General features: G+C 39.7%; 1 protein-coding gene across 4 annotated transcripts in view; it reads left to right on the forward strand.

Annotated features, from left to right (window-relative positions):
* Positions 1–26,475, forward strand: part of Adamtsl1 (ADAMTS like 1) — a 927,295-nt gene that overhangs the window by 874,882 nt on the left and 25,938 nt on the right. For all 4 annotated transcript variants that reach the window (XM_063251663.1, XM_063251668.1, XM_013155112.3 and 1 more), the window contains one exon: positions 26,216–26,428. In XM_063251663.1, the coding sequence (XP_063107733.1) occupies positions 26,216–26,428 (213 nt within the window). The remainder of the gene's footprint in view (positions 1–26,215; positions 26,429–26,475) is intronic.

Below are 26,475 nucleotides of genomic sequence, written 5' to 3' on the forward strand. Positions count from 1 at the left end.
GTTCCTGTCTCAAATAGTCTTCAAGACAAAGTGAAGCCCTTCTGAAGCCTTTTTAGGATACCATACAGGGTGCAATCATTCTCTACCCACCCAGAAGCACCTGTTCTAGATCAGAGCTGGGCAGACGTTTTCTGTAAAGGACCAGAGAGAAATCCTTTGGTCTTCTGTGCCATAAGGACTTTGCTGCAGCTGCTCAACTCTACAATCACAGATGAAAGCAGCCCTAGACAGTAAACAAGTAGGTGTGGTTATTCTCTAATAAAGTCTTATGGGTTATTTACATGACAGCCTGTCCTACCTCGCATTATTGGAGATATTTATGTCTGTTCCATATCTCCAGCTGGATTCTAGGTCCCACTTAAAGAAGAGGCCATTAATATTCTCAAGTGCCTTCAAACAAGATTTGGTGAGACCCCTTGATGTAGAAGTCCTCCTGAGTCATTTCCATCTCTCATTTTTGTTCTAATCGCAGTTTTATCATTTATCCCACATCCTTTCACCCACACCTCACAAAAGCGCACTTCCTGATTCTCCCAGTGCAGACTGGATCAGGCACATCCTGAACCCCGTGATGAGGAAACGCCCAGTGACATTCAGTGAGTCCCCTAGGCCACGTCTATAGGGAAAACAATTTTCATCATGATGCTTTGGAAAACAGATCATCACTGCTTCCTCTCCAAAGATAGTTGTGGGAACAGCAAGCCCTGATAGTCAAAGGTTAGGTAAAAATTAATCCTCAGTGAGGACCCACCCCAGAGGGCAAGACAGAGGAAGGGCAAGGTGACCATGAAAGGGAGGACAAGCATCTTTGATGAGGGAGAGGAAAAAGATATTTATCCTGACCCTTTTCAGAGTGACGCAAGTTGGCATCTGTTTCCTCATTTATACTCTGGTGAAGGTTTCATGTCACAAGGAAGATGCTTTTGATTTCCTAAAGCTTTGCCCACAAAGAGAACAAGCTTTGCTCTTGAGAAGAAAGGTCAGCGTTTTGTGGTTGTTAATGGCACATACCGATGTACTTTTGCCTTTTTTTTTCCAAAGTAAAATACAAAGTAGAAAATAGAGACCCCACAGGGACTGCTGAGAGCTCTCTATCACGTAGGGTATACATGAGAGTCAGTATTTCAGGGCACTTACAAGGAAGCCCACAGGAAGGAGTACAGCAGTTCTTTGGACTGGAGTGCGCGTCCATAAATATAAAAAGACACTGCAGCACAAATGACACTTAAAATAGTTGGAGAGAGACCGCGAGGCAGTAAATCTCCCTGGTTGGCCAGTGTTCCAGGCCATCGCCATTGTAAGCGTCCAGGCATGGGCTTATTTTAAGACTCCACATAGGCAGGAAATGAGGATCTTAAGAAAACTTACTCAGACTTGTTCCTGCCCTTTCCTGGCACCAAAACCCAATTCCCAAGCTTGTGTAGCCTCCCTACCACAGCTAACAGGGACCACGTGAATGAATCTCATGGCCCTGAAATAGGCACTGAAAGTCTCCCGGTGGGAAAATGAAGAACTCTACACTCTTCCTAATAAATCCTTCCTCAATGCTAAAGTGGCTCTGAAAAACAGTCACTTTCGTCTATGCCCCTTGTGTTTGGGTGGCGCTGGAGTGGCAGTTTTACAGCTGGCCCAGAGTCCAAGGAGAGAAGAGAAGCAGAAGAGAAGGCAGGATTATGGCCAAAGGCCTTTCTGTGGACCATGAAAAGAGAGACACCTTCTTATCTGAGTTCTCAGCCAACTTTGTAGAAGACAGACTGCCTCAAAAGACCCATTTCCAAATCTTCGTCATCTGGTTCCTCATTTATAAGGAATGCTCAGCTCCAGCATAGCAAGGGTTAAATAAGAAGCCATGTGCAATCTGCCCAGTTTAGTGCTCAGTATGAAATGGTGGTCATGTACATTAACCTTTGCCTGCATCTCTTCCTTCCTTGGTGAATCTGAGAAGATCACTCTCTTCTTCCCCGTGCCCTACAGCAAGTTTTTCCTCAGATTATAGCATCAGAAAGATTGTCATTGTGAGTGTAAATTTTTGATCAAGAAGTTATTCAAGAGATGGTGCTTTACTGGAGGGTCCATCCCATGGCAGGTTCTGGGAGTGTACTTCCCAGGCATGCTGCTAGCATCAAGAAACCTGTTTGGGGAGGGAAAAGCAACACAGTAGGAATGGTGAGCAGGGGACTAGAGACTGCTGAATAGCTGGGCTATGAATTTTTAATAAAAGACTAAGGCTCAGTCCTCTCATGGAGTTCGCTCCCTCATTCCGTCTGTCCCTCGTGTCTTCTGAGGTCCTTCACAGACACTTTAGAGTTTGCTTAGCACAGTGATCAGGAGGAGGCTCTGGAGCCAGAACACCGGGCTCCGCCACTTCTCATAGCTGCAAGATCTTTAAGAAGTTATGTGAGTCCCTCTACCTTTTCCTGTAAAGTGGAGGGAATAGGTGCATAACCCCCCAGGGTTTGGACAGAAATGAGATAACATGCGTAATGTTTTTATCATGGTGCCTTTGAGCACACTCAATATGAGTCGTGGGGCTTCTGACCTTGCCTGCTCTTGCCCAGCACTTTGTTGCTTAAAGTAGAGACATGAAGAAAGTTAAGGATGAATTTGAGGCCCAGGTCCTGGAAAAAAGGGTCAAGAAGACGGCAGATTCAGGCCGCAGTCTGCCCACCTTTCATTAGCTTACCCATGTTATGCCAGTTTAAGCGAGTTCTCCTTGATAGTTTCAGTCTATCTCAGATAAATTAAAGGAAAGGGATTTTTTGTTGTTGTGTTTTGTTTTTGTCTTTGTTTTTGCTCACTACTGAACCAAAAAGATGAAATGAATGTGAACTTTGGAGTGGTTTTATCGTCAAGTCGCATAATCTTTTGAGTCTTTTTTTCCTTGTTAGTAAAATGGTGAGACTCTCTGCCTTCTCAAGGCTGATTTCAGAATCAAGTGAGATCAACCATTTGATAAACTCTAAAGCACACCCTAAAACCAGTAGCTGCCTCATTTCTAAGGCTGGAAGCAACAATAACTACAAAGATAGGATTTCTAGGACACCCAAGAAAACGAAACTCTCAGGCAAGGTTCCAGACCTCCAACAATGCTCTTCTTTCTAACTAAGAGCTATGTATTTCTTGTCCCTTGCTACACACTGTAACATAGATTGTGTTACTGTTCTAAGTGGCTGGATTCTGACTTTCCTTGAGAACAATGTTCATAAAATACAGGAATCTTACAGCATCTGAGTAGACTTGGGGAACTGGGACGGATGAAACACAAGGGAGGGTGACACGAGAGAGAAAAGAGGTGAGAATTAGAGACACCAGGATGCACGTAAAGCAGAGGATGAGTTTCTGTCCTAAGTTCAGTACTTGGCCTGAGGAGTCCCGATGCCTGGATTCACTTCGCATGTATGTGCAAATACTTACCAGTAATGAAATCAGAATTCAGTAGGCTCAGGTCTCCAGTTTGTACCCTTCCACCTTTTCATACACTATACGAAACTTTTGATGAAGTTCAGGGAAGCTGATTAATATTACAGAAACTGGGTGAATTTTCCTCATACTCTAATTTACTATGGTTTCTTCTTTGTATGGAAGGAAAAATCTATAAAGATTTTGCCTCATCCTAAAGAGAGTTTTGAAAATGTCTCAGTGGGAAAAAAGGTAAACATTTACACAAAACAAACCCAACTATACCAGTGTATTGCTTGCTATGATTTTAATGGTGCCCAAATGTGATTTGGGCTCACTCTATCTCTTTGGCCACATATATCTTAACTTTCTCTCATTGTCACTGACATTATAAACATAAGACCAAGGAGGTTCCTTTGATTTTAAGGTGCCATAATTGAAAGAAGCCCATTTAATTATACTTTGCTTTGAACATTAAAGAAGAAAAGTGTGCTTTTCTTTGGAGCATCGTTAAAATATATATTTTTTATTTATGCTAAAAAGTACCCTCAAGATGTATAAGAAATTAACAAACTGGTTGTCATGTAGTTTAGGAGGAAGCATATAAATAAGAATTTTCACAATATTCTCTTTGATACCTTTTACACTTTGAACCAAGTATGTGCATTAACTATTCAAGACTAAATGAAAAAAAATCTATTTTGGAAATTACTTCAATTCCACAAATATCTCTTCCATCAACTGTATGCCTTCTACCTACTCTGTGCCAAGAATTCTGTGATATCTTGACCCTCCCAGAGCTTATAGATCTGGTCTCCAGCTCTACAGAGCCTCAAAAGCAGGACTTATGGCTTGGAAAACACTTTGCCTAGGCTGGGAGAAAGGAGGCCAAAGGGTTAGAGTGAGCCAAAATCACATTTTGGCACAATTAAAATCCTAGCAAGGAATACATTGGTATAGCTGAGTTTCATTTTTGTATCAACGTTTTCATTCTTCATTATAAGAGAGACATTTTTCTAGGACATCACCATGTGAGGATTATTATAACATTCCTAAAAATAGAAAAAGATTTTCACTCTGGAAATCTATGCAGTTTTAGCAGAGTTTTTGCTACCTGTTGTTGTCCATCCACTGAAGCCAATCAAAGTAAAGTTTGAAAAGCCCAACAGGCCAGAGGTATGTTAGGCCAAAGGAAAAAACATGGTGATAATAATTGTACTCTTATTCCTGAAATATAATCTACTAATATGTGTACATCTGCTTAGGAGTTCAAATTCTTTCATCCTTCGCCTTTAATACCTTATCTCTGAAAAGTATGCAGAAAGAAAAATTTAACTCCAAAAGCATCTTTCCATCAAGAATCTTTTTATGTGAAACTCCATTATGATTATGGAATCCTTCATTTCGCTGTTGGCAATGCTCCTCAAATATAATGAGCTCCCTGAATGTTTTGTCACCAGGGAGATAAGACCAAAACTCATTCAAGGTCCTTCTGGAACCTGGCAGAGACCACTGTGTGTAAAAGGTGACTCTTTGAAGTGGTATCAGGAGAGATAAACCAGCACAAGCCTGTGGATCTGTTATCTGCCGGTTTCCTGAGCCCAGAAAAAGAATGTAGGCCCAGCAGAAAATGACCAGGGCTTCCCTCTATGTACAGTAAATGCTGTCCACCCTATTAATTTATCTGCTTCGAATCTCTTTGTTCTCTGCCTTAATGGACTTTTCTGGCATCTCAGCCTCACAGTTCAGAGACTGGCTCATGATAGTTCAAAAACACTTAGCAAAAGATTCAGAGGCACACGAGATTTTGCTGAAGACTTTCTGCTTAACACACTGAAATTATTTTTAAAATGCTATGACTACAGTGAACAACAGCTAAAAGTGGAAAAAATGAAGCCAAACAAAGCTTTTGTGAAGTAATAATTTCAGAGGTTCCCCTTGGTTGATCGGTTAGCTGGCTGGCCTGTTGGTTATGCATGGACCTGAATGTGTTCTACATAAAACTTAATTTTATTATAAAGTAGTATTTTCCCCAGTTAAAATACAGCTTGTCCTCTATACCTACAGGTTCCACATCCATGAATTAAACCAACTGCAGATCAAAAATATCCAGAAAAAAATTGTAAAGAATATGTACAGGGTTTTTTTTTTTTTACTTCAATCCCTAAATAGTCTAACTATTATTTACATAGCATTTACATAGCATTAGATGTTACAAGTAACCTAGACATACAGTATTCAGAGGGATGGGCACATGCTACATGCAGATACTCCACCAGTTTATATAAGGGGCTCAAGCACCCTCAGCTTTCAGGACACTGAAAGTATCCAGAGGGCCCTAGACCAATCCGCCATGGATATAGAGGAAAAATTGTTTAAGTGCAACCATAAAATTATAATTTCACTAATTAAACTTTACTTTAGAAGATTTTTTAGTTTTATTAACAGAACAATTGGATGATAAACTAGCTTTTGCCAAATTTTGAGAAAGATATTTATAAATTAGCATTTAGAAATCATCAGCATTCAACTTTTTAAAAAAGTTACTATGTACAGACTTCAAGTTGTCTGTAGGGTTTAGTGGTTAGAGAAGATATTTAGGAGTAGAACCTGAGTGGAGAAAAGAGAAATTACTCAGAACCTACAGGACATGTGTGAGATGAAACTGTAACCAACAACCCAATTTTCTGACCCATCAGCAACTTTGTTGTCTTGGATACTCACATTCATCAAGCCTCCAAATCCCACGCTTTTGGAACATCTGGTGGGCTTTTCTTTCTTTTGTCATGTGTTGTTTTATTTCTTGCTTTGGTCTAAAAATTTATTTTTTCTTAGTGTATAGTACTTTAATCCTGAAATAATCCCAATTTACAAACAAGTTAGAAGTGTAATGGAAAGAACTGTTTCTACTTGACTCCTGTCACAGTGAGTTGTTGACCCCATATCCCTTAAAGGTTTGTCAGTAGCTTCAACTATGTTGTTAACAAAATAATTCAATCACTCATTGCGTTTAGTTGTTATGTATCTTAAGTCTTTCCAAACCTGAAACAGTTCTTTAGACCTTCTTTGACTTTTATGACTGTACCACTTTTGAAAATTACAGACCTATTTTAAAATATGCGCCTCAGTTTGGGTGTGTCTGGTGTCCCCTCACGATTAGATTCAAGTTGTACATCTTTGGGAGAAACATCACAGAAGTGATGCTGAGCTTTCCCATTGCACTCAATCATGTTACCATAATTTCCACTGTAGGACTGCTGCTCATATGAATTCCAGTCGCTTGATTAAAGTGGTACCTTCCAGGCTTTTACAGTGTAGAATTACTCTTTCTCTCTTGTAATTAATATACAGTTTATAGGGAGGTGCTTTAAAATGACCAATAGTCTATGCTTGGTAAATTTACAGCTTATTTGTTCATATCTACGCGAGTCATAGGTTCCTGTCTTATCCAGTGGACAGTCTTCTTTTGATGTCTTCTTTTATTTTTGTAAAAAAAAATCTAAGCTTCAGCCAATGAATTCTTTTTTAAATTTAAATTTATTGGTACAGTTTAGATATACAAGATGATCACATTCACTACATGAAATTTGTATTTGTCTTGATTCCTCTTTTTCCCCCATTCCTTTCAAACCCCTTCCCCTCCTATCACAGAGCTCTGTTTTGTGTCCTTTTCTGATATTTTCTCTCCCTTTCTTCCTTTTCTCCTCCCTCCTTAGTTCCCTTTTCCTTTTGAACAGTTTCTTTGTATTTCACAATACCTATTGTACATTTTGATTCTTATTTACAATTTTAGTTTCCCGCACCAGAGAGATCATGCAATATTACACATGCATACCCAATTTACTTCGCTTCTGATTATAATCTCAAGGTTCATCCATTTAGCTATAAATCTCTCAGTTTTGTCCCTTTTCCTGGCTGAGTAATAATCCATTGTATTTTTTAAAATTACATCTTTTTTATCCATCCATCGGTTGAAGGGCATTTGGCTTGCTTCCATGATTTAGCTATTACAAACTGTGCCACTATAAACATGTATGTGTGTAATCTCTGTGGTATGATGCTTTCAACTCTTTTGGGAAGATACTTAGAAAGGGAATAGGTCAAACAGAACCTCTAATCCTAGTTCTTTGAGGAGTGTCCACACTAATTTCCACAATGATTGTACCAGCCTACATTCCCACTGGCATTGGAGAAGTGCTCCTTTTTCCCCACAGCCCTGTCAGCAGTTTTTCTTAGCTATTTTCTTGATAATACACATTCTTTTTGGAATGAGATGGAATCTCAACAAAAGAAATCGCCAACAAAGTGAAAAGAAAACCCACACAGTGGGGAAAAAATTGCCAGCAATGTTCTTCAGACAAAGGACTAACATTTAGAACATATAAACAACTGAAAAAAAATCAGGCCTTCCAAATTCAAAGATAATCCAAAAATGGACATCTGAAATGAGTAGACACTTCTCAGAAGACACACAAACAGCAAATAAATATATGCAAAAATGCTCAACATCACTGGTCATCTGAGAAATGCAAATTAAAATAGCCAATGACATTCAAAACAGCTCCCATAGCTTTTGACATGCCCATATCCTTCTTTGAGAATTTCATCATTTTCTGGCACAGGGAGATATTCTTGGTTCATCTTGAACTTTTCTATTCCAATCCTGAATTCTTAGTATTAAAAAGTTAAGATTCTATTGTTTGATTTATTTATTGCTATCAGAGTGTGACTATTTTCAGTTCATAGAAGCATGGATATAAGTATACAGTGTACTCAGTTCACAAACAATTCATTATACAATTGTGGAAAACATAGCCACATTCGTATTTGTGTGGGAAAGATGGTCAAACTCATGGCTGTCACCAGAGTTTGCAAACCAAAACAAAGTTTTTCCAAATGTTTCTCTTTGTGAACCAAATTATTTGCAAACAAATGTCCGTGAACCAAGGTACCACTATTTGTATGTGTATGTATACACAAACTCCAGTATAACCACTTCCATGTTTAGCTATGCACCAAGCCATGAATCTTTTCCTCTACCTCTAATGCTGATATAATACCATAGGATTGTTCCACTTTTCTTTCCATATTTGTAATTATCTAATTCCCATTATTCTTAATATATTATTTCATTAACCCTCTGCACAGTCTGCTATCACTGCTACCCTCATCCACATATGGTCCCCTTCCTCATCAGACGCAGGCTCTGATACCCTTCCAGGTTACTATGATGACAAACTCCATTTCCTATTGCTGTAACAAAATACCTGAGATATAGTAATTTATAAAGAAAAGACGTCATTGTAGATCTAAACAACAAAAATCCAAGAGCCCAGCGTTTGTATCTGCTCAGTGTGGTGAAGGTTTCTTGGTGCTGCTTCAGTGCGTGGTGGAAAACAGAAGATCAAGCAGGTGTGTGTGAAAGGGAGGACAAGAGGCTGCAGTCCCATGATAGATAACCCACTTTATGAGGAAGGCATTAATTCATTCATGAGGATTCTGCTCCCATGACCCACGCACTACCCTTAGACCCCACCTCCTAACCTTGCCTTATTGAAAAACTGAAAGTTCCTCCACACAGATGTTTGAGGGACACATTTAAACCACAGCAGCAGTCCCATAAACCTGTCAGCTCAGTATCCACCTGTGGTGAAATCCACTCCCCAGCCTTGGTCAGCTTCCAGAAAGCCACCTGTACTCCTCAGATGAGATCCTTCTTCCATCTTCCGGGACAGCAGCAGAGTATCCCACACCTCTCTACCTACTAGCTTTTTTTTTAAAGAGAATAAAACAAAAGAGGACAGAACAAAGCAAATCAGAACAGAACAATGTAAAAAACAAGCACTTCACAACAAGACAACCGGATATTAACAGTAGCTACCAAATGTCTCTTTCTTTGAAGTACTTGAGCATACCTTCACACACAATAATATCAAACAATAGAATAGTATAACACCATTCACGGGAATGAAAATATTATAGGACATTCAAAACCAAGTAACAGAAAATGAACAATGGCTTCTATAATATCTCATTTTCCATAAAAAATTTGTTTATACTATCACACATATTAAAATCTGACACCACACTTTGAACCAATGGACATAGAAGAACAAAAGCATGGTAGGACTTCAAAGCAAAATGATATTAAATCAGCAATGCTGCCATAATGTCTTATTTTCTTCAAAGTAGCTGTTCATACCATCACACATAATAAAATGAAACAAAACAGAATAAAACCATTCCAACTATTGAAATAAAACATTATAAGTCTTCAAAGCAATATAATAGGGAACCACAATTACCATGAAATCTTATGTATTCTTATCATTTCTTGCACAACAGAGACTATACAGTATTTATACATGTGAGTTATTTATTTCATTTATGAGTACAGTATCAAGTTGCATCCCTTTATTTATAAATATCTCAATATGATCATTCTTTATAGCTGAGTAATACTCCATTGTATAAAAATACCACAACTTTTTTATCCATTTCTCATTGATGGACACTTAGGTTGTTTCCAAGATCTGGCTATTACAAATTGTGCTGCTATAAACATGCACATATATCATATATCACTGTGATATGATGTTTTCAGTTCTTCTGGGAATATGCCTAGAAATGGAATAGCTGGGTCAAATGGGACTTCCAATCCCAGCTTTCTGAGAAATCTCCAGACTGATCTCCACAATGGTTGCACCAGTATATACTCCCACCAACAGTGCAGGAGAGTTCCCTTTTCCCCACAGCCTCTCCAGCATTTGTTGTTGTTGGTTTTCTTGATACTGGCCATTCTTTCAGGAGTGAGATGAAATCTCAGTGTGGTTTTAATTTGCATTTCCCCAATGAGTAATGATGATGAACATTTTTTCATGTATTTATTTGGCATTTGTGTTTCTTCATCTGAGAAGTGTGTATTCATCTCAGATGCCCATTTTTGGATTGGGTCTTTGAATTTCGGAGTCTGATATTTTTTAATTCTTTATATGTTCTAGACAGAAGTTCTTTGTCTGAGGAACAGTGAACTAAGATTATCTGTTTTCCCTAGTACAGTATTAGGACCCTTCTATTACACTGGGCCAATTCAGATTATCTCCCATCTCCAGATTCTTTCTTAATCATATCTGCAAAGTCCCTTTTACAATGTAAGGTAGCATACTCATAAGTTTCAAGGATTAGAATGTAGATTTTGGGTGGAATGCATTTTCCTGCCTACTACCCACAATATCCATAAACTGGATAGCATATACTAATATGCATTATTGCCCAAGACATAAAGCAGTATAAAATTTCTGGAGGGCATTTTGGAAGTGTGTATCAATATTTTTAAATGATTCTCAATGTCCTAGCAATGCCACTTCAGTGATGTAACCCAAGGATAAAGAAATGCACCATTGCATAGTTTATAAGCAAAAAATTAGAAATAATGTAATGATCTATAGGGAGGTAACTTAAAAGATTCTGATTTATTCATATATAGACCCTTAAGCAGCAATTTAAAAAGAATGATATAGGTCTATACCTAGCTGGGAGGATATTTGGGAAGATTAATCTGCCCAAAATACATGTGCATTTGTGTGATTAGAAGAAACAGCATTCAGAGTGATTACCTCTGAATATTAGGACTTGAAAAGATTTTAAATTTTTATACATTCTGAACTTTAACATAAACATATATTAGTACTTTTAAAGCAGAAAATTGAGTACTTTAACTAGAAAAGGTGGTATTGAATTCACCTTCCTTCTCTTGTGAAAATGGCTGTTTTCTTTGGAGGTAAAAATGTCTTGAGCAGGCGTTTAGTGGTTTTACTAGGCCATTTATTCTCAGTATACAGAAACCCTAATGTTCTCATTCCCTAGATCAGAAGTTGGCCCTGAGGAGAAGTCTAGACTGCAACCACATTGTAAATAAAGTTTTATTCAGGCACAGCCATGCCAATTTATTTATATACTGTCTGTGGTTGCTTTCAGGTTACAATGGGAGAGCTGAGTAGATGTGACAGGGACCATATGGCTCACAAGGTCTAAAATGTTTCCTCTAGCCCTTCATCAAAAAAAGAACACTAATTCTTACTCTAGGCTCTCCTGCCAACAAGAGAAACCTTTCTAGCACTGAGATTTTAATAAATTTTTTGACAGAGCAGAGAGCCAGAAAACAGTATATGAACACATAATTGCCAACACTTTATTACCAGCTCATCCCCTTCACAGCCCACCATCAAAAACAGAAAATGTTCTTCTTTGAGAAAGGAAATCTCATTGATTCAAGAAAGTTGTTTTTACCTACTTCCTATGATTTCCCAACTTTAGTCTTTAGAAAGATCTAAAAACAAAACTTCAATAAAATGCTAATTCTACATGCTCACATGGAATGCAGGCATCAAGTAAGGTTACTGAATAGCTGGAATGACCCCAAACTAAGTGTCCCTACTCTGGCCAGTCCTGGACCTCTAGGCTTTCATTGCTGTTCTCTCTGGAATGCCTTGAGAAGCCCAATGGGAACATGAGTTCCCACCTCCATTGGTTACACTGAGGCCAGCATGCATTTCACCAGCTGCAGTGGTGCACACCTATAATCCTAACACTCTGGGAGGCTGCCTGAGGCAGCAGCATCACAAGTTCAAGTGCAGCCTGAGCAACTTTGTGACTCTGTTTAAAAATTAAAAAGGGCTCAGGATGTAACTCAGTAAGAAATCCTTAAAAACACACTCAGTCAAGAAGTTACCTGCTTCCGGCTTAGCAGCATGTTTTGCTCCATCAAGGCCTAGAGTACCAAATCCCCGGCTGCCTAAAGAGACTGCATTGGTTTTAGGGCCTCCAAGCCAAAGGATGCTTTTTCTGGTAAGAATTGACCCTGGGCTTCTGAACCTCTTCCTTAAAACCTAGGGATCTAAATGCTGCAGGGAAGTCTTATGAACATACAGGTCCAAGGAAGATCTGAAAACTACACCCAAAGGAGATCATGAGCCAAAAACAAATCAACACTACAGATACAGATTGCAAGACAATACAGGCATTCATACAGCTACTGTCTGCCCTTTAGACGCACGTCCCATTGCTGCCGCAGGCTTCCCAGTTCCGGACCGCCTCTCTGAGGGCATTTCTGTTTATGGGTCCTTGACAAACCACACACTCGCTGAGCATCGCTGCCAAAGGCCAGACATATGACTATCGCGGCAAAGTCAGGTCTACCAGCATCCTTCAGCACATGCAGTACAGACCACCTCTGTCCTCACGCTCCGCAAAGCCTCTCCGTGGCTCTCACCCCTGCTTCAGCTCCCCGCATCACTCTCTCCATGTATGCACCTCATTCACATTATGTATTATTTGCTTTACTTTGTTGAGAAGTTTCTGGTCCCTCAAGACCCAAGAGACTTATATGGGGATAATAAATTCAGGAAAGGTCTCTGTGCTACCCGGCAGCTCCACCTCTGCGGAGTCCTCAGAATTCCTCGTCAGCAGTTGCTCCTTCCTGTGACTTGCTGCTGAACCCTGGCTCTGCCCCTGGAGGCCTCTCAGGATACCTGCCATGAATATTAGCCATTCTTCATGTCCACTGCTGTTCTGTGGCTTTGGTTGAGCAGAAGAGAACTGAAATGGGGTGTAGACAGGGCTGCAAGCAAAGTCTCCTTTAGTTCTTGTGGGTTTTTATTTCTTTTGCAAAGACTCTTGCCCATAAACAGAGCCAAACCTAGCCTGAGTTCATGAAGGCCTGTTGGCTCTGAGCTACTGCTGGCTTTTGTGTTTTCCCCTCAACCTAATCTAGCTATTCTGGCTCACCTATGCATTGGCTGGAATGAGGGAATAAAAACAGCTCTCCTGCTCAGTGGAAGAGACTGTGAAGAGAGCCCAGGGCTTTTGCCCTGAAACGACCACTTCCTTCTCTGAGCAGTGGCACCTTGCTTACTATTGGGCACTTCTTGCAAATAGTGAAATAATGATTCACTTCAGACCAAAAGTGAAATATCAGTCTTCCTCCTTCTAGAGACTAGACTTGATGGGTGTGACTGAATACAGAGAAGGGTGCCCTGACCTGAGACTGCCCAAACAGTGTGTATGCCCAAGCATAATCCACACTGTGAGGGTCATTAAGAGGCCACCTCATGTACTATATGGATGGAAACGTCTTCCTCAGCTCCAGGCAGCCTGCAATCAAGCCTCCCCAGGGGCATCCTGGTCTGCCCCCCTGCAGATAGGTAGCACCTGCCAGCAACCTAAGGGTAGAGTCAACCGGGGACGTATAAACACTAAAAGCTAAAACTTTAAAAAATGCTGATGTGTTTTTGAAAGGTGAACTTTATGCCAAGAGCCTACTGGCACACATGGGAACTGTGTATTATTCACTTGTGACAGGTTAAATCCTAAGCAATTTTTACTGTGAATTTTTAAAACTGGACCAATTTTCTAAAGCCTGCTTCCCTCCACCACCTCTCAAAGGTGACCTAGTGAATCCTGGGTAAGCATGTTGTTCAGTGCCACCAGACTCCACCTTAGCAATATAATGCTATTGTCATAGCCAAGACTGTGTTCACATACATCAGACATGAGCAACTCACTTTCCTTACCTGTAAAACAATAACCAAGTCCTAGACTGTGAGTAAGGGCAGTCACTGAGCAGTAACTAAATCATTTTGGAGAAGGCAAGATGTTAATCAAGTTGTAAACCTGGATGGAGCTACTTTTCATACTGAGCAGTATATCAAGTTCTTCCCCAGATGCCCAGGAACATGGAACACATAGTGTACCCCCTTGCCAGTGGAAACTCAAAGCTTTCCCTAGAGGAAAAAAGACATTTGAGGAATGGAAAATGGGCTCATATAGTTTCATTTTTCCAGGAATGGCTTAGGGTTAGAGTTTTTGTGGGGCAGGAGGAGCAAACATACATGGGAATAATCTCAGCCTGATTATTGGACTAGTTCATTGAGAGGACCCAGAAATCAAAGTAAAAATTAAAGTTGTTTGTCTTCTTCCACAGCCTTCTGGGTGCTGCTGATACATGGGGAGCAAAGAACTGAGTTTCTCCAATATAAATTGATCATTTCAGCCTTTTGTCTGAAGCCAGTTGCCACTCATTCTGAGCTGCTATGGCCCAAGGGGACCCAAATCTGAAGGACAAGTAATGACAAAATGCACTGGAGCAGTGTTTCTGCTTTTGCAGTCACCCTGTGACCTTACAGCAAGCCCCATATACCTCTCCCCCAAACCACTAGCAGGATGGAGAGTCCTCTATAAATTTTCAAGTACTGAATGAGTACTTTCCAGTTTTATAAAATTAAATTAAGGGAAGGACTCCCAGACTGACTACGCCAGGTGCCAAGTTTCATCCCAGCACACATCATTTTTATAGTGAGTTTTCACTCGGTGAAAAACACAAGGTTATAATGAAAATGCTGGCAGGCCTGGAGCCAGCTCGTGGAGTAATAATGCCACGTCTTTAATATTTTTACGCAGCATGTCCTAATCTGTCACAGCTTTCTTTTCCTTCAGATAGCAGTCAAATAAGGAAACATTCCCAGAGAGCTACTTCTTTCTTCCCTCTTCTGGATTGTATATTCCCCTTTTCAAACCATTCTTCCTTGTGAATTTTTCAGGCAGAGGTTTCACTCTGTATAATTGCTTTATCAAACTTAGCTGTCCTTTTTTTTAAGTCATTTGGCTAGAGATGGAAAATATACACTCAGAATATACTGCTCATTAAAGCTAAAAACTCCTGAAAATGAACTCCGGATGTGCGGCTCAGATAAGTGATAGACAGCTAATGAAGGCTGGAGTTGGCTCGATCCACCCTGTGAAGAAGCCCACAAATTAAGCTGCTTGCCAAAAATGTGGGTGATTTTCAGCCTTTAAATCAACAAAAACGATCCAGTGAATAATGATCATCATGAATTTAGAACTTCTTTCAAGACAGGTGCCTCAAAGGCAGCCCTGTCCTCCCGCCTTAAAGGTTAACCAGCATGTTCTGCACCCAATGCAGAGAAGCTGGGAATCAGAGCTGCCAGCTGTCCTAGTCTCCAGTTTCTACCTCCATGTTTCCCTCACCTGTCAAACACAGGTTGTTTCCGAGTTCAGCTGGTTTAGTTACAGAAACGGATGTAAAGCTGGAGACAGGTTAGTCAGGAAGGCCAGTCTGATGTAAGTAGAGATGCCAGCCAGTGCACATCACAGGTTACAGTTGGCCTGATGCCCTGTCCTCGCTAAAGCCTGTCAACTCTGGCACGTTTGGGGCAACTAATAAAGAATTCCTTAATCTCTGACACATCCTTTCCCAAATTCAAAAGCTCTGCTCCCTTTCCCCTGGTTTATTTCAGTGTGTCAGAATCGTAGAGCCATTAGGAGAGATGTTTTCATCCACATTTAAGATAAAAATCAACCACAAATAAAAAGCAGCAGCTTTGCATATAATTTGGTTTTCTCAGTAAATACGATGAAAAAGAAAAAAGAATGTAAAAGAAACTAGGGAGAAAAAAGCTTCAGACACATGTGAATCACACCTGGCTTTGGCTCGGCTGAGAACCACAGTGAGCCTAGGAATGAAGCCTAAAGGCCGTGTTTCCTTCCCCGGCTAGGAAGGGCTGATGAAGGATGCTCTCTGCTGCCTCACTCTCATCAGCTAGGCCCTCTTGCTGAACACTGCCCCTGCTCAGCCACTAACAACTCAGAACCTCGCAAAGCTGAGGTCCGAGCGGCAAGCTTCGTCATTCTGGCTGATTGTCCATTTCCTGGGGTGGGTGCTAAGGTCTAGAGCGTGGAGATGGCTGGCACTCTTACATCCAAGAGGGAAATAGAAAAAAAAAAAAAAAAGATGCCCACTCTCTCCATTAAATACTGCTAACTTTCTCATCAAAGCAAAGTCAAGGTTGAGGGAATTAGTTTATTCTTTGGGGGTGTGGAATACATTAGTGCACAGTTTAGGGTACCCTTGTAAATGGCATACAAAGAGATTACTCATCTCCAAAAACTGATTGATACTTCTTCTGCTTTAACAAATGAGAAATGTTCGTGACAGAAAGGAACCCTGTTACAAGCCAGGTTTTCTCATTAGTAGGGAAACATGGATAATTATTCACTGGGAACATACACAGTGGGAATTCATGTTAGATTCCTTTGACTGTTGCTGCAAGCAACCCTGAGAGACCATGTGGACACACAAAGACACGCATATCAATACGTACATAAAAGCAGAGCGGCCTGAACTCTGTGTGCACTAGGAAGAATAGCAATCTCGAGCACAAAGGAAGTTTTTAAGGAGAATAACCTCCTATGTGTCCAGTGAAAGATGGAAAGATTAGTAATGGAAAAGGCAGATGACTGGCAATTGTGTTCATTGACTTTGGCTATAATTCATTTTTTTGGTCTTTTTTAAAAATGTAGGAAGATAGACAAAATAGTGTTTTAAGAGCATTTTTGATCCAAGATGAGTTGTCACATCTGCTAGAAATACACTCTGTGTGGTTACTGTCCTGATGTGAAAGAAAATGTCACCATCTATTGGGTAAATGAACACCACCTTAGGAGTGAGAGAGCACTTTAGAATTGTTGTAGGCAGGATATACACTCACAACCTGTAACAAAAGCTTCAAATAACTGTAACTTAAAGAAGGTAGAAGTATATCTCTATTTCAGGTCTAGAGAATGACGTTCCAGACCCGGTTTGGCAACGTGCCACGTCAGCCAGGACCACGCGTATAGTTTCTGAAACCCCCTGTGGCTCTGACACCCTTGGCGTGTTGCCTTTCTCCTCCGTGGCCAGAACTGTGGGCTGTGTGTACTCACCGCAGCAGGAGGGAAGAGGGGCAGGAGAAGCGTGTCGTTTCCTTGGGTTCTGTGACGTACACCATCACTTCCCCTCTCACTTCTCAGAATGTAACCACGTCCCACACTCATCACAGGAGGAGCTGGGAATCCCTTGGTCCCAAGCATCGAGGTACCTACAATGGCAGGGCTTGTTTCCTGTAAGAAGGCAGAGATATGCAGGCTAACCACCAGCTTGGCCTAGAGAGCCCATCCAAGCATTTGGAGTCAAGTCGTCAGTGCAGATGAAACCACTTGGTGTCTTCGACAGAACTGAATGAAGGAAGCTGAACCAGCAAGAAGTTTTGATTTGAGTAGACTATAAAAAAAGTGGAAAGTATTTTCTCAGATATCAGTTTTGTTTGATTTTAACGTATAAAACCTTGCAGAAAAAGCACAGTCCTGAATAAGTAGAATATCCAAAAAGTGCCTGGACACTGAGTCATTCCATGCGATCAATGATTTAAACAATGTAAATACCTTTTAAAAACTATAAATAATGTCATATATAGACAAAGTGAGGAGAGCAGCAGTACAGTGTCCTCATGCCCTCATCATGCAGCTTCGATAAGCAACACAGTCATTCTTATTTCATTTGTCCTTCCACTGCCCCCTCCATCCCTAATCAACTACCCTTCTAAGTAAAATTTGTAAATCTTGAAATGAACGAATCATAATTGTACAGTTTTAACAGATATACGCATAAAACCGTCCTTGTCTAACATACATTTGATCGTTTCTCTGCCTTTGGGTTACTTTGGCTGATTCCCATTACTACACCTTCAGTGTAACTGATGTCTTCCATGGTGTGTTTACTCTTCTGTGACTCCTATGCAGTGAGCTCTTTGTTTCAGAAGCCATATGTTGGAGCTGGGGATGTATAGCGCCCACATAGCCTGTGCAAGAGCCTGGATTAGACCCACAGCACTACAAACAAATGAAAACAATATATCTCACCCAAAAAAAGTCTATTTGACTTTTTTTGTAACTTCCGTTTTCTTCCTCAGCATAGGTATATTTTCCTTTAAGTGCTTAAAGTTTCTATTGGCCAGTTTTAATATTCTTATCTTCTAATTCTGCCATTTCTAGACCTGTTTCCATGAACTGATTCTTGTCGCAGTTACAGATCACACATTTTCTTACTTCTTAACTACTCAAGAATATTCATCAAAAGATTTTACAGTAGAGCTTATTTCTGTATTTTGTTATCTTCCTCAAGATTGTTATATTTTCTTCTGTTAATCACTTATTTAAATTTCAGTTTGATCTTCTTATGCTTGGTTAGACAAAGCCTAGCATATCCTTTACTCTAGAGCTTTTCTGGGTTCCCTAATGCATGTCCCCAAGGACCTGTAAAGACACTGGGTTCTACCTGGTCAACACTCAAAGGGCTTTCAGTCTAACTTGAGATTTGGACAATACTAAACTCACACTTTCCTGGTTTCCTTCGCTTGACCCTACTGAGGTTAGCCCCTGAGCAAATACATCTTCAACTGGGCAAAGACTCACTCAAGAAACATTCATGCAGATTTTTGTAGGTTTTTTCCTATATACCACCCCTGTTTTTGGAATGCTCGACAACTTCCAGTTGCTTCAGTATCTTTAAACTCTATCCTTCCTTTCATCAATTTGTCTAGACCATTGTGTTCTGCTTTGGGATAGACTTCTGTTGTTAGCTGAATTATGAACATAACTCCCCAAAACAAGTTGAAATTGTAATTCCAGTACCTGTGATATGCTCTTATTTGGAAATAAGGCCTTGTAAATAACCCAGTTAAGGTGAATTCATTATGCTGGGTCCTAATCCAATGTGACTACTATCCTAACAGAAAGGTGACATTTAGTTGTAGAGACAGACCTGCACTCGAGAGGACACTACAAGAACATGAAGACAGAGGTCTCTGCCTGTCTTAATCCTATGTAACCTCCATATATAACATGTCTTCCAGGAGTCCTTCTTGGCATAGTTCTGCTTCACTCTACATTAACCCAGGTAATACAGATAAGGTCCCCCTAGGTGTGCAGGGAGGGGAGAGAAGGGGGAGGATAATAGGTCTGAGACGATGCTGAGAAATCTTACTGCCCAAAAGCCCTTTAAAGATGTGTCGTTAGAACCTTACTCTAGCTCAAAGATGGTCAAATGTCATGTACAAATTAGAAGAGTGAAGTCAGAGAACCTATCAAGACCCAAGTCTCTCTGAGAAACATGAATGTGCAACTGAATATGATGGTAACAAAATGTGGTTTCTTTCTAAAACTTCCTAAAAGACTTAGCCTCACTCAACGACTTCACGAGCGGGATGGAAGAGCTTAGGCTAAGACCCAAATGGGCCAAGAGGTATCCTGGGCATTCCGTCTGGCCTCTGATTCCAAGAGAAAGGGAGGACTGTGAATGTAGTTCTTAACAAACATGCTTCCTGTGTAGCTGGCTAAGGACTGGAGCTCCCAGACAGGTAACTGCATCAGCCACAGAGAACAGCCTGAGGTTGCTAGAGCTCTTCAACATACATTCCACATACAGTGCTGCTAAGAATGTGATCTATAAATACATTTTTGAGTCCTCACTTTCAATTCTTTTGGAAGTGGGGTTGCTAGACTATGTGGTAATTGTGTTCACTTTTTTGAGGATTTTTATTTGCATTTGCTGAAAGACTGGTTGAACATCTTTTTGTATCCTTATTGTCTTATTTGTGTGCCTTTTGAGTAACAGCTGCTCGTATCTTTTGCCCACTTTCTGAGGTTTTTTTTTTAGTTCTGAGTTCTCTTCATAATCTGCATATTAATCCTTTATCAAATCTATGGTTTGCAAATAGTTCCCCCATTCTATGGGTTGTCTTTTTACCTGACAGTGTCCTATTATATAGAAAAGGTTTTAAATTTGATGGTGCTTTTACTTTTATTAGCTAGATTTTGGTGTTATAGCTAAGAAATCACTGCCAAATTGAAATTAAAGTTTCTCCTTATGTTTTCTTCTAAGTTTTATACTATTAGCTCTTATATTTAGATCTTTCATCCACTTTTAGTTAATTTTTTATTTGGTATAAAAGGAAGGTCCACATTCACTTGGTTGCTTATGGATATCCAGTTTCTTAGCTCTGTTTGCCAAAAGGACTGTCCTCTCCTCACCACACATTGAATGGTTTTTGACACCCTTGCAGAAAATCATGCGACTATATATTTAAAAGTCTAGCCTATGCCATGTATCTGTCTTTATACCAGTATCGTACTGTCTTATTATCTTATGACTGTAGTAACCTTTGAATTCAGGAATTTTGAGTCTTCTTTCTTCTAAGATTGTTTTGACTATTTTGGGCTGTCTTGAGATTCTATATGAATTTTAGGATGAGATTTTCTATTTTCAGAATACATCAAAGGAATTTTGATTGGGATGGCACAGTGTCTGTAGCTCCATTTGGTAGAACTGACAACTTAACAATATGAAGTCTTTTAATGCTTGAATGCAAAGAAGTCCTTCCATTTACTTATGACTTTTTAATTTCAGCCGTGTAGTTTTAATGTGTAAGTCTTTCACCTCTTAGTTTGTTTTGTGCTGCTATAATACAATACCTGAGGTAGGATACTTTATAATGAACAGAACTTTATTGGCTCGTTCTGGAGTCTGGAAAGTATAACATAAAGGTGCTAGTAGTTTAGGTGTTCTGATTTCAAGGCAGTGCTTTGAATGTTCTGTCCTCTGTACAAAAAGAATGCTTTCTTTTCAGTGCCGTGGTGGAGGCAGAGTAACGAGATGAAAAGTAGTCAAACTCACCCTTTAAGGCATAGCTCTTGTGTCCTAATTACCACCCAAAGGTCCTACCTTGTCATACTGTTAGCATAGCAATTTTAAAATTAGTTTTGGGGGACACAGATATTAAATCATAGCACTGGCTTGGTTAAGTTTATTCCTAAGTATTTTACTCTTTTGGATGTTATTGTAAATGAAGTTACCTTAATTCTCTTTTCTAGATACTTACTACAGCAATAATGTGTGTCTCATTTTATCAGACAAAGAAGTCACATGATCACACCCAAAGTCCAGACGGAAAATCACAGGCTTCCATTTTTGGGCAGGCTCTGCAGGGTCACATACAAAATGAGTGGATGCAGAGAGGAGGGAGGATTCAGGTCCTCTAACACTGCAGCCTCTACTGTGCTTCCGGGGGTCAATTTCAGGATTTTTTTCCCAATCCTCTCTTTCAAAATGAGCTGTTCCCATCCTCTCTCTGTATACCAGCTACTTCAAGAAAATGGCATAAAACCATACAAAGAGGAAATAATAAGTGAACAATAACACCAAAAAAGGTGACATAGCAAGGATTCAGGTAAATTGCTGGTACCCAGTTGAACAAACAGCAAGTTTGGGGAAAAAACAGAGTCAGGAATCAGAAATCCTGCCACATGGTCTTAAGTAAAGAAGGCCTCAGCTTTCTACTCTGGTGGGCAGAGGTAATCCCCCCATCTCATACAAATCATAACAGTACTTCCCCTTGATAGGAGCCGGTATTAGAAAGTCTATGCTCTCTGTAGATTCTCAGGACCTACATAACCACCGCAAGTGGCCATCTTAGCCCATCCAGGATACTATAACAGAAATACCATAAGCTGCATTAGCTGGTGGCCACATATGGTAGAAAGAGTGGGCAGCAACCCAGCATCCCCTTTGTCAGGCGAGCATGCTAACCTCTACACAACAGAAACCCATTAGGGTCCCTTTGGTAAGGGCGCTAATCCTACTCTTGAGGGCAGAGCCTTCCTCATGATCTTCCTTTTAATACCATCACCTTAGCATACGAATTTACAGGTGAAACAAAATGCAGATCATAGCACCATGGCCGGGTATCATAGAACTCATCATTTTCTATCTTACATCCCAGTTTCACTAGTGTGCTTTCTCTAAGAAAAAAAAAAAAAGCCCTATAGTAGTTGGGCTCTCCTTCAAATAAAGAATGTAGTCTTAACCATCTCCACTGTCCCCAGAAAAGAATGTACAAAAGAGACATTTTCCTAATTGAACTGAGGAGTAACCTCCACTATGCATAATTTTTAATAATTTAATATGTATTTTTAAACTTCCAAATAAATTCTCTATGGAAGCTAAGTCATTAGGTCCCCAAAAACAAATTAATCAGGTAGTCCAAATTTTTTTTTAATTTTATTTAAGGAGAAAAAGAAAAAAAAACAGAAAAAGGATGTAAGTTATACAGAATTTCAGAAAAAAATAAACAGTAGGAAATCACTAGTTAATAGATTACATATTGTCATCTTAGAAATTGTTCAAGTTACAAAATTAAAGCATATAAAGTGGACATTCAAACAGTGAGGCTGCAAATAGCTCTGTTCAATGATCCAACAAAACTCAGTAATATGGTTATCTATTTTATACACTTGAATATACATGCAGTTATGTCCTTTAAAGCACTTTTTTTGCCTCTCTTTTGTACAATGAGAATTACACACTTTGGGTTTTATTACTCCCACAGTTCTTATTACTTTTTTTTGAAGAGAGTAAAAACCAAATGTGACATAACAGAACAGAGTCAGTCGAATCAAAAGGATGGACATAATACATAATGTAAAAACAAAATAACAAGGTGATCAAAAATGGTTACCATAATGCCTCTTGCTATCTTAAAAAGAATTGCCTATATCATTAGTTATAATAAAATTGAACAAAACAGTAAAGAACAAAACCAATAAAACGAAAACATTGGAGACATTACAGGGCTTCAGAAGAAGATAATCAACCAGAATGGGCATCATAATGAATCTTATTGTCTTCACAGTTGTTGCCTATACTTTCAAACTTGGTACTATCAAACAAAACATAATAGAGGAAAATCAGTCAAAACAAGATGGTGAGAGCAATACAGGGTTTCAAATCAAGTTAATAGGAAATCAAAGTGGGTTACTATAATGTATCCTGCCATTTTTTATTTTCCCTTAATTAAAAGGATTAAAAATAAAAAAGTAAATAATAAAGGAGATTGAGATAAAAGAGGGCATAACAACAAAACAGCACAGGTCAAAACAGAACCATTTAAGCAAAATAGTGTTTCACCACAAGATAATCCCTACATAAAAGCAGTTACCATAGTGTCTCTTTCCTTGAAATCTTTGAGTATAACTTCGTATACTGTAGCATCAAACATATCAAGACAATGTAAAACCGTTCAAGGGAATGACAGTATCACAAGGTATTCAGAACCAACTAACAGAAAATGAACAATGGTTTCTGTATAATCTCCTTGTCTATAAAAGTTTTTGTTTATATTATCACATATAATAAAATCCAATAAAATACAACATGTTAAGACTGATGAAGATGAAGACAGAAGAACAAAAGCTTGATGGGACTTCAAAACAATATGATATTAAATCAGCACTAGCTATTATGATGTCTTGTTTTCTCCAAAATAACTGTTCCTACCATCCAACCTTCTCTGCCTCATTTCTGTTGAGCTCTTTTTCTTCATTAGTTGTCAGTTTATCTCCTTCATTTCGCTTTCTGCTCCATTCATTGTGGCCTCTCTGCCACTGTTTCTGGAATTTTGGTATTTTTTTTAGAATATCCTGCAATAATCTCTGTAGAGTTGAATTGGTGGTTGCAAATTCCCCTAGTTCCTCTTTATCCTGGAAGCACCTTGTTTTTCCATCAATTTCTAGGGACAGTTGTGCAGGATATATCAATCTTGGCTGGAGGTTATTATCTTTCAAAGCTTGAAGTATTTCCCCCCATGCTCTTCATGATTTGACAGTTTATGCTGAGAAGTCTGCTGTAATTCTGATGGATGTTCCCTTGTAAGTGATCTGTTTCTTGTCTCTGATGGCTTTTAATATTCTGTTCTTATACTGGATTTCTGGAATTTTGATTAATTATATACCTAGGTGTAGTTCTGTTTGGGTTGTAGGTGGCTGGGGTCCTGTATGCCTCATATATCTAAGTATATTTACCTTTTGCTAAATTAGGGAAATTCTCCTGAATTATTTCTGTGAATAGCTTTTGTAGTTCATTTGTTTGTGTCCCTACTTCTTCTTTTATGTTCTGAATTCTTAAGTTATAGATCCTCTTATCATCTTCTAACCTTTGTATTGTTGCTGTTTGCTTCCTTGTTATTTTTAAGAAATTTTTCATTTCATGCTCCCACATTACAAACCTGTCCTCCAGTTCAGATAATCTATCCTTAGTTTCTTTTAAGCTGTTATGCCAGCTTTCAATAGAGTTTTTAGTTTCCTGGTAATCTCTTTGAACCTGCTTCACATATTCTGTTTTCTCTATTTTCTCCATCAAACAATTTTCCCGTTTTTTTCTGTTCTTCCATTCCACCATCTGTTTTTTCTTGGGCAATGCTTAGCATTTCTCTAACTATTCTACTTATATCTTGCTTTATTTCATTAAATACTTCACTTTTGAACTCGTCTATGAGGCTCCAGAGATATCACTTTATGTCTATTGGTACCATGTCTGATATTGCATGTTTTCTGTCCTCATTCTCCTTTGCATTTACCTTTCCTAGATCAGTGTTCTCAGGATTGGGGACTGAAGACCCTTTCTTGTTGCTCCCTCATCCCATACTTTTTGTTCCTTCCATACAAGCATATATAGGAGGCCCAGTTTTTTTGTCAGTTACAGTTTGTTTGAAAATTGTGCCAGCTAGGTGTTCCCACCCACTGCAGGGTACTAGGGAGACACAGACCTGGGCAGCATCTGCTGGGCCTGCCCCTCCAGGTCAACCTACTGAAGGCTTCACTGCTAGGGTGCACTGCCAGGCACTGGGACCTGGTTTGGGCTAGGCTACTGGATCTTAATCCAAGGTGTCACCCAGGCCAAGTGCTCCCCACCAATCCTGCTTGAGAGGGGAATATGCAACTAAAGTCACTGCAGCCTCCTGTTCCAGCTAGTCTTCCCAGTCCCAGAATGACCTCTGTTGGAGCCTCCTAGTCTATGGAAGGGTCCCTGTTCCTCTCACTCACCGCAGGTCAATGCAGGGCTCCCCGCCAGTCACGCTGTCAACTCCATTCACCAATTTCCACTCTCAGAGCTTTCACATGTCTCTCTCCCTGCTGTACCAATTCAGATGCAGCGGCTGCGGCAGGAAATTCAAATTGCAGCTTCCAGTGGTGCAGGTTCCAGCTTCTACGCTGAGATTTTATCTGTTCTGGTTATAGCACTGGGATTGCATTTCCAGTTGGTTTCTCTCAGCTTAGTTCATTCTTGGGTCAGCAGGGTGTATCTCCCCTTGCTTAGGATTCCTCACACTGCTCCTTCCTGGATTCTAAGCTGGCTATCTCAGAGAGCCTCCATAGCTGCTGTTATCTGTCTGCCATATTCTCGCAGAAGTAGTAGTCCAAATTTAAAAGCGATGTTTTTTTCTCACAGTGGCAATGTTTGTCTTATCAGCAAAGGTTAAGGTATACGCAGTATCTTCATTTAACATCTTGGAATGTAATGTATCAAAATATGTTCAGGGACTATGTGTATATGTCCAGCTCAGGCTTTATAAAAGTTTTCAAAAGACCAAGGCTCTTAATTTATGCAGAAATTAGATCAATGGTGAATGTTTTCCTAGTGTCTGTTGAAAATTTTTTACTTCAGAAATCACAATTGAGTAAAATGGAGGCAGATATTAGACTTTCACCAATAGAATTTGATTATTTTTTCCCAATATACTTCATTTGAAGTAGCAGAAGATTTTCTCCTGAATAAAATCAGTATAGGAACTCATTTGGAAAATACTTAATGAATAAATATTAATAGTATCATTTTTAGTCAGTATAGAGACACAGAAAAATAGGCACTTTGTATTTTATAAGAATTTTTACTTAAGTGAATAACAATATTACCCTTCCATAAGCCCAGAGATTAACAACATCTCTCATTGCTTGGGAACAGCAAACATAATAAAAAGGCCATGGGTAAGCTCATATTATGTGTGTGGTTTCTGGAGCCATCAGAAAGGACACTAGCAATGTGTCCTTTCTGCCTCTACTGACTCCTTGCTTGTCCTCTTCTGTCTTCTAGGCTGCCCCATCAAAGGTCACCCCATGCCCAACATCACCTGGCTCCACCGTGGTCAGCCAATCACCACTGCCACAGGACTGACACATCACATCTTAGCAGCTGGACAGATCCTGCAGGTTGCAAATCTCAGTGTTGGGTCCCAAGGAGAATTCAGTTGCCTCGCTCAGAATGAAGCAGGGTTGCTCACACAGAAGGCATCGTTAGTGATCCAAGGTAAGAAGCCCCACAGGCTTCGGGAATTAAGACTTAATTTTGAATGA

This window comes from Cavia porcellus, unplaced genomic scaffold (assembly GCF_034190915.1).
Source record: "Cavia porcellus strain 051 isolate PalLab524CR breed Dunkin Hartley unplaced genomic scaffold, mCavPor4.1 scaffold_1, whole genome shotgun sequence".
Lineage (NCBI taxonomy): Eukaryota > Metazoa > Chordata > Mammalia > Rodentia > Caviidae > Cavia > Cavia porcellus.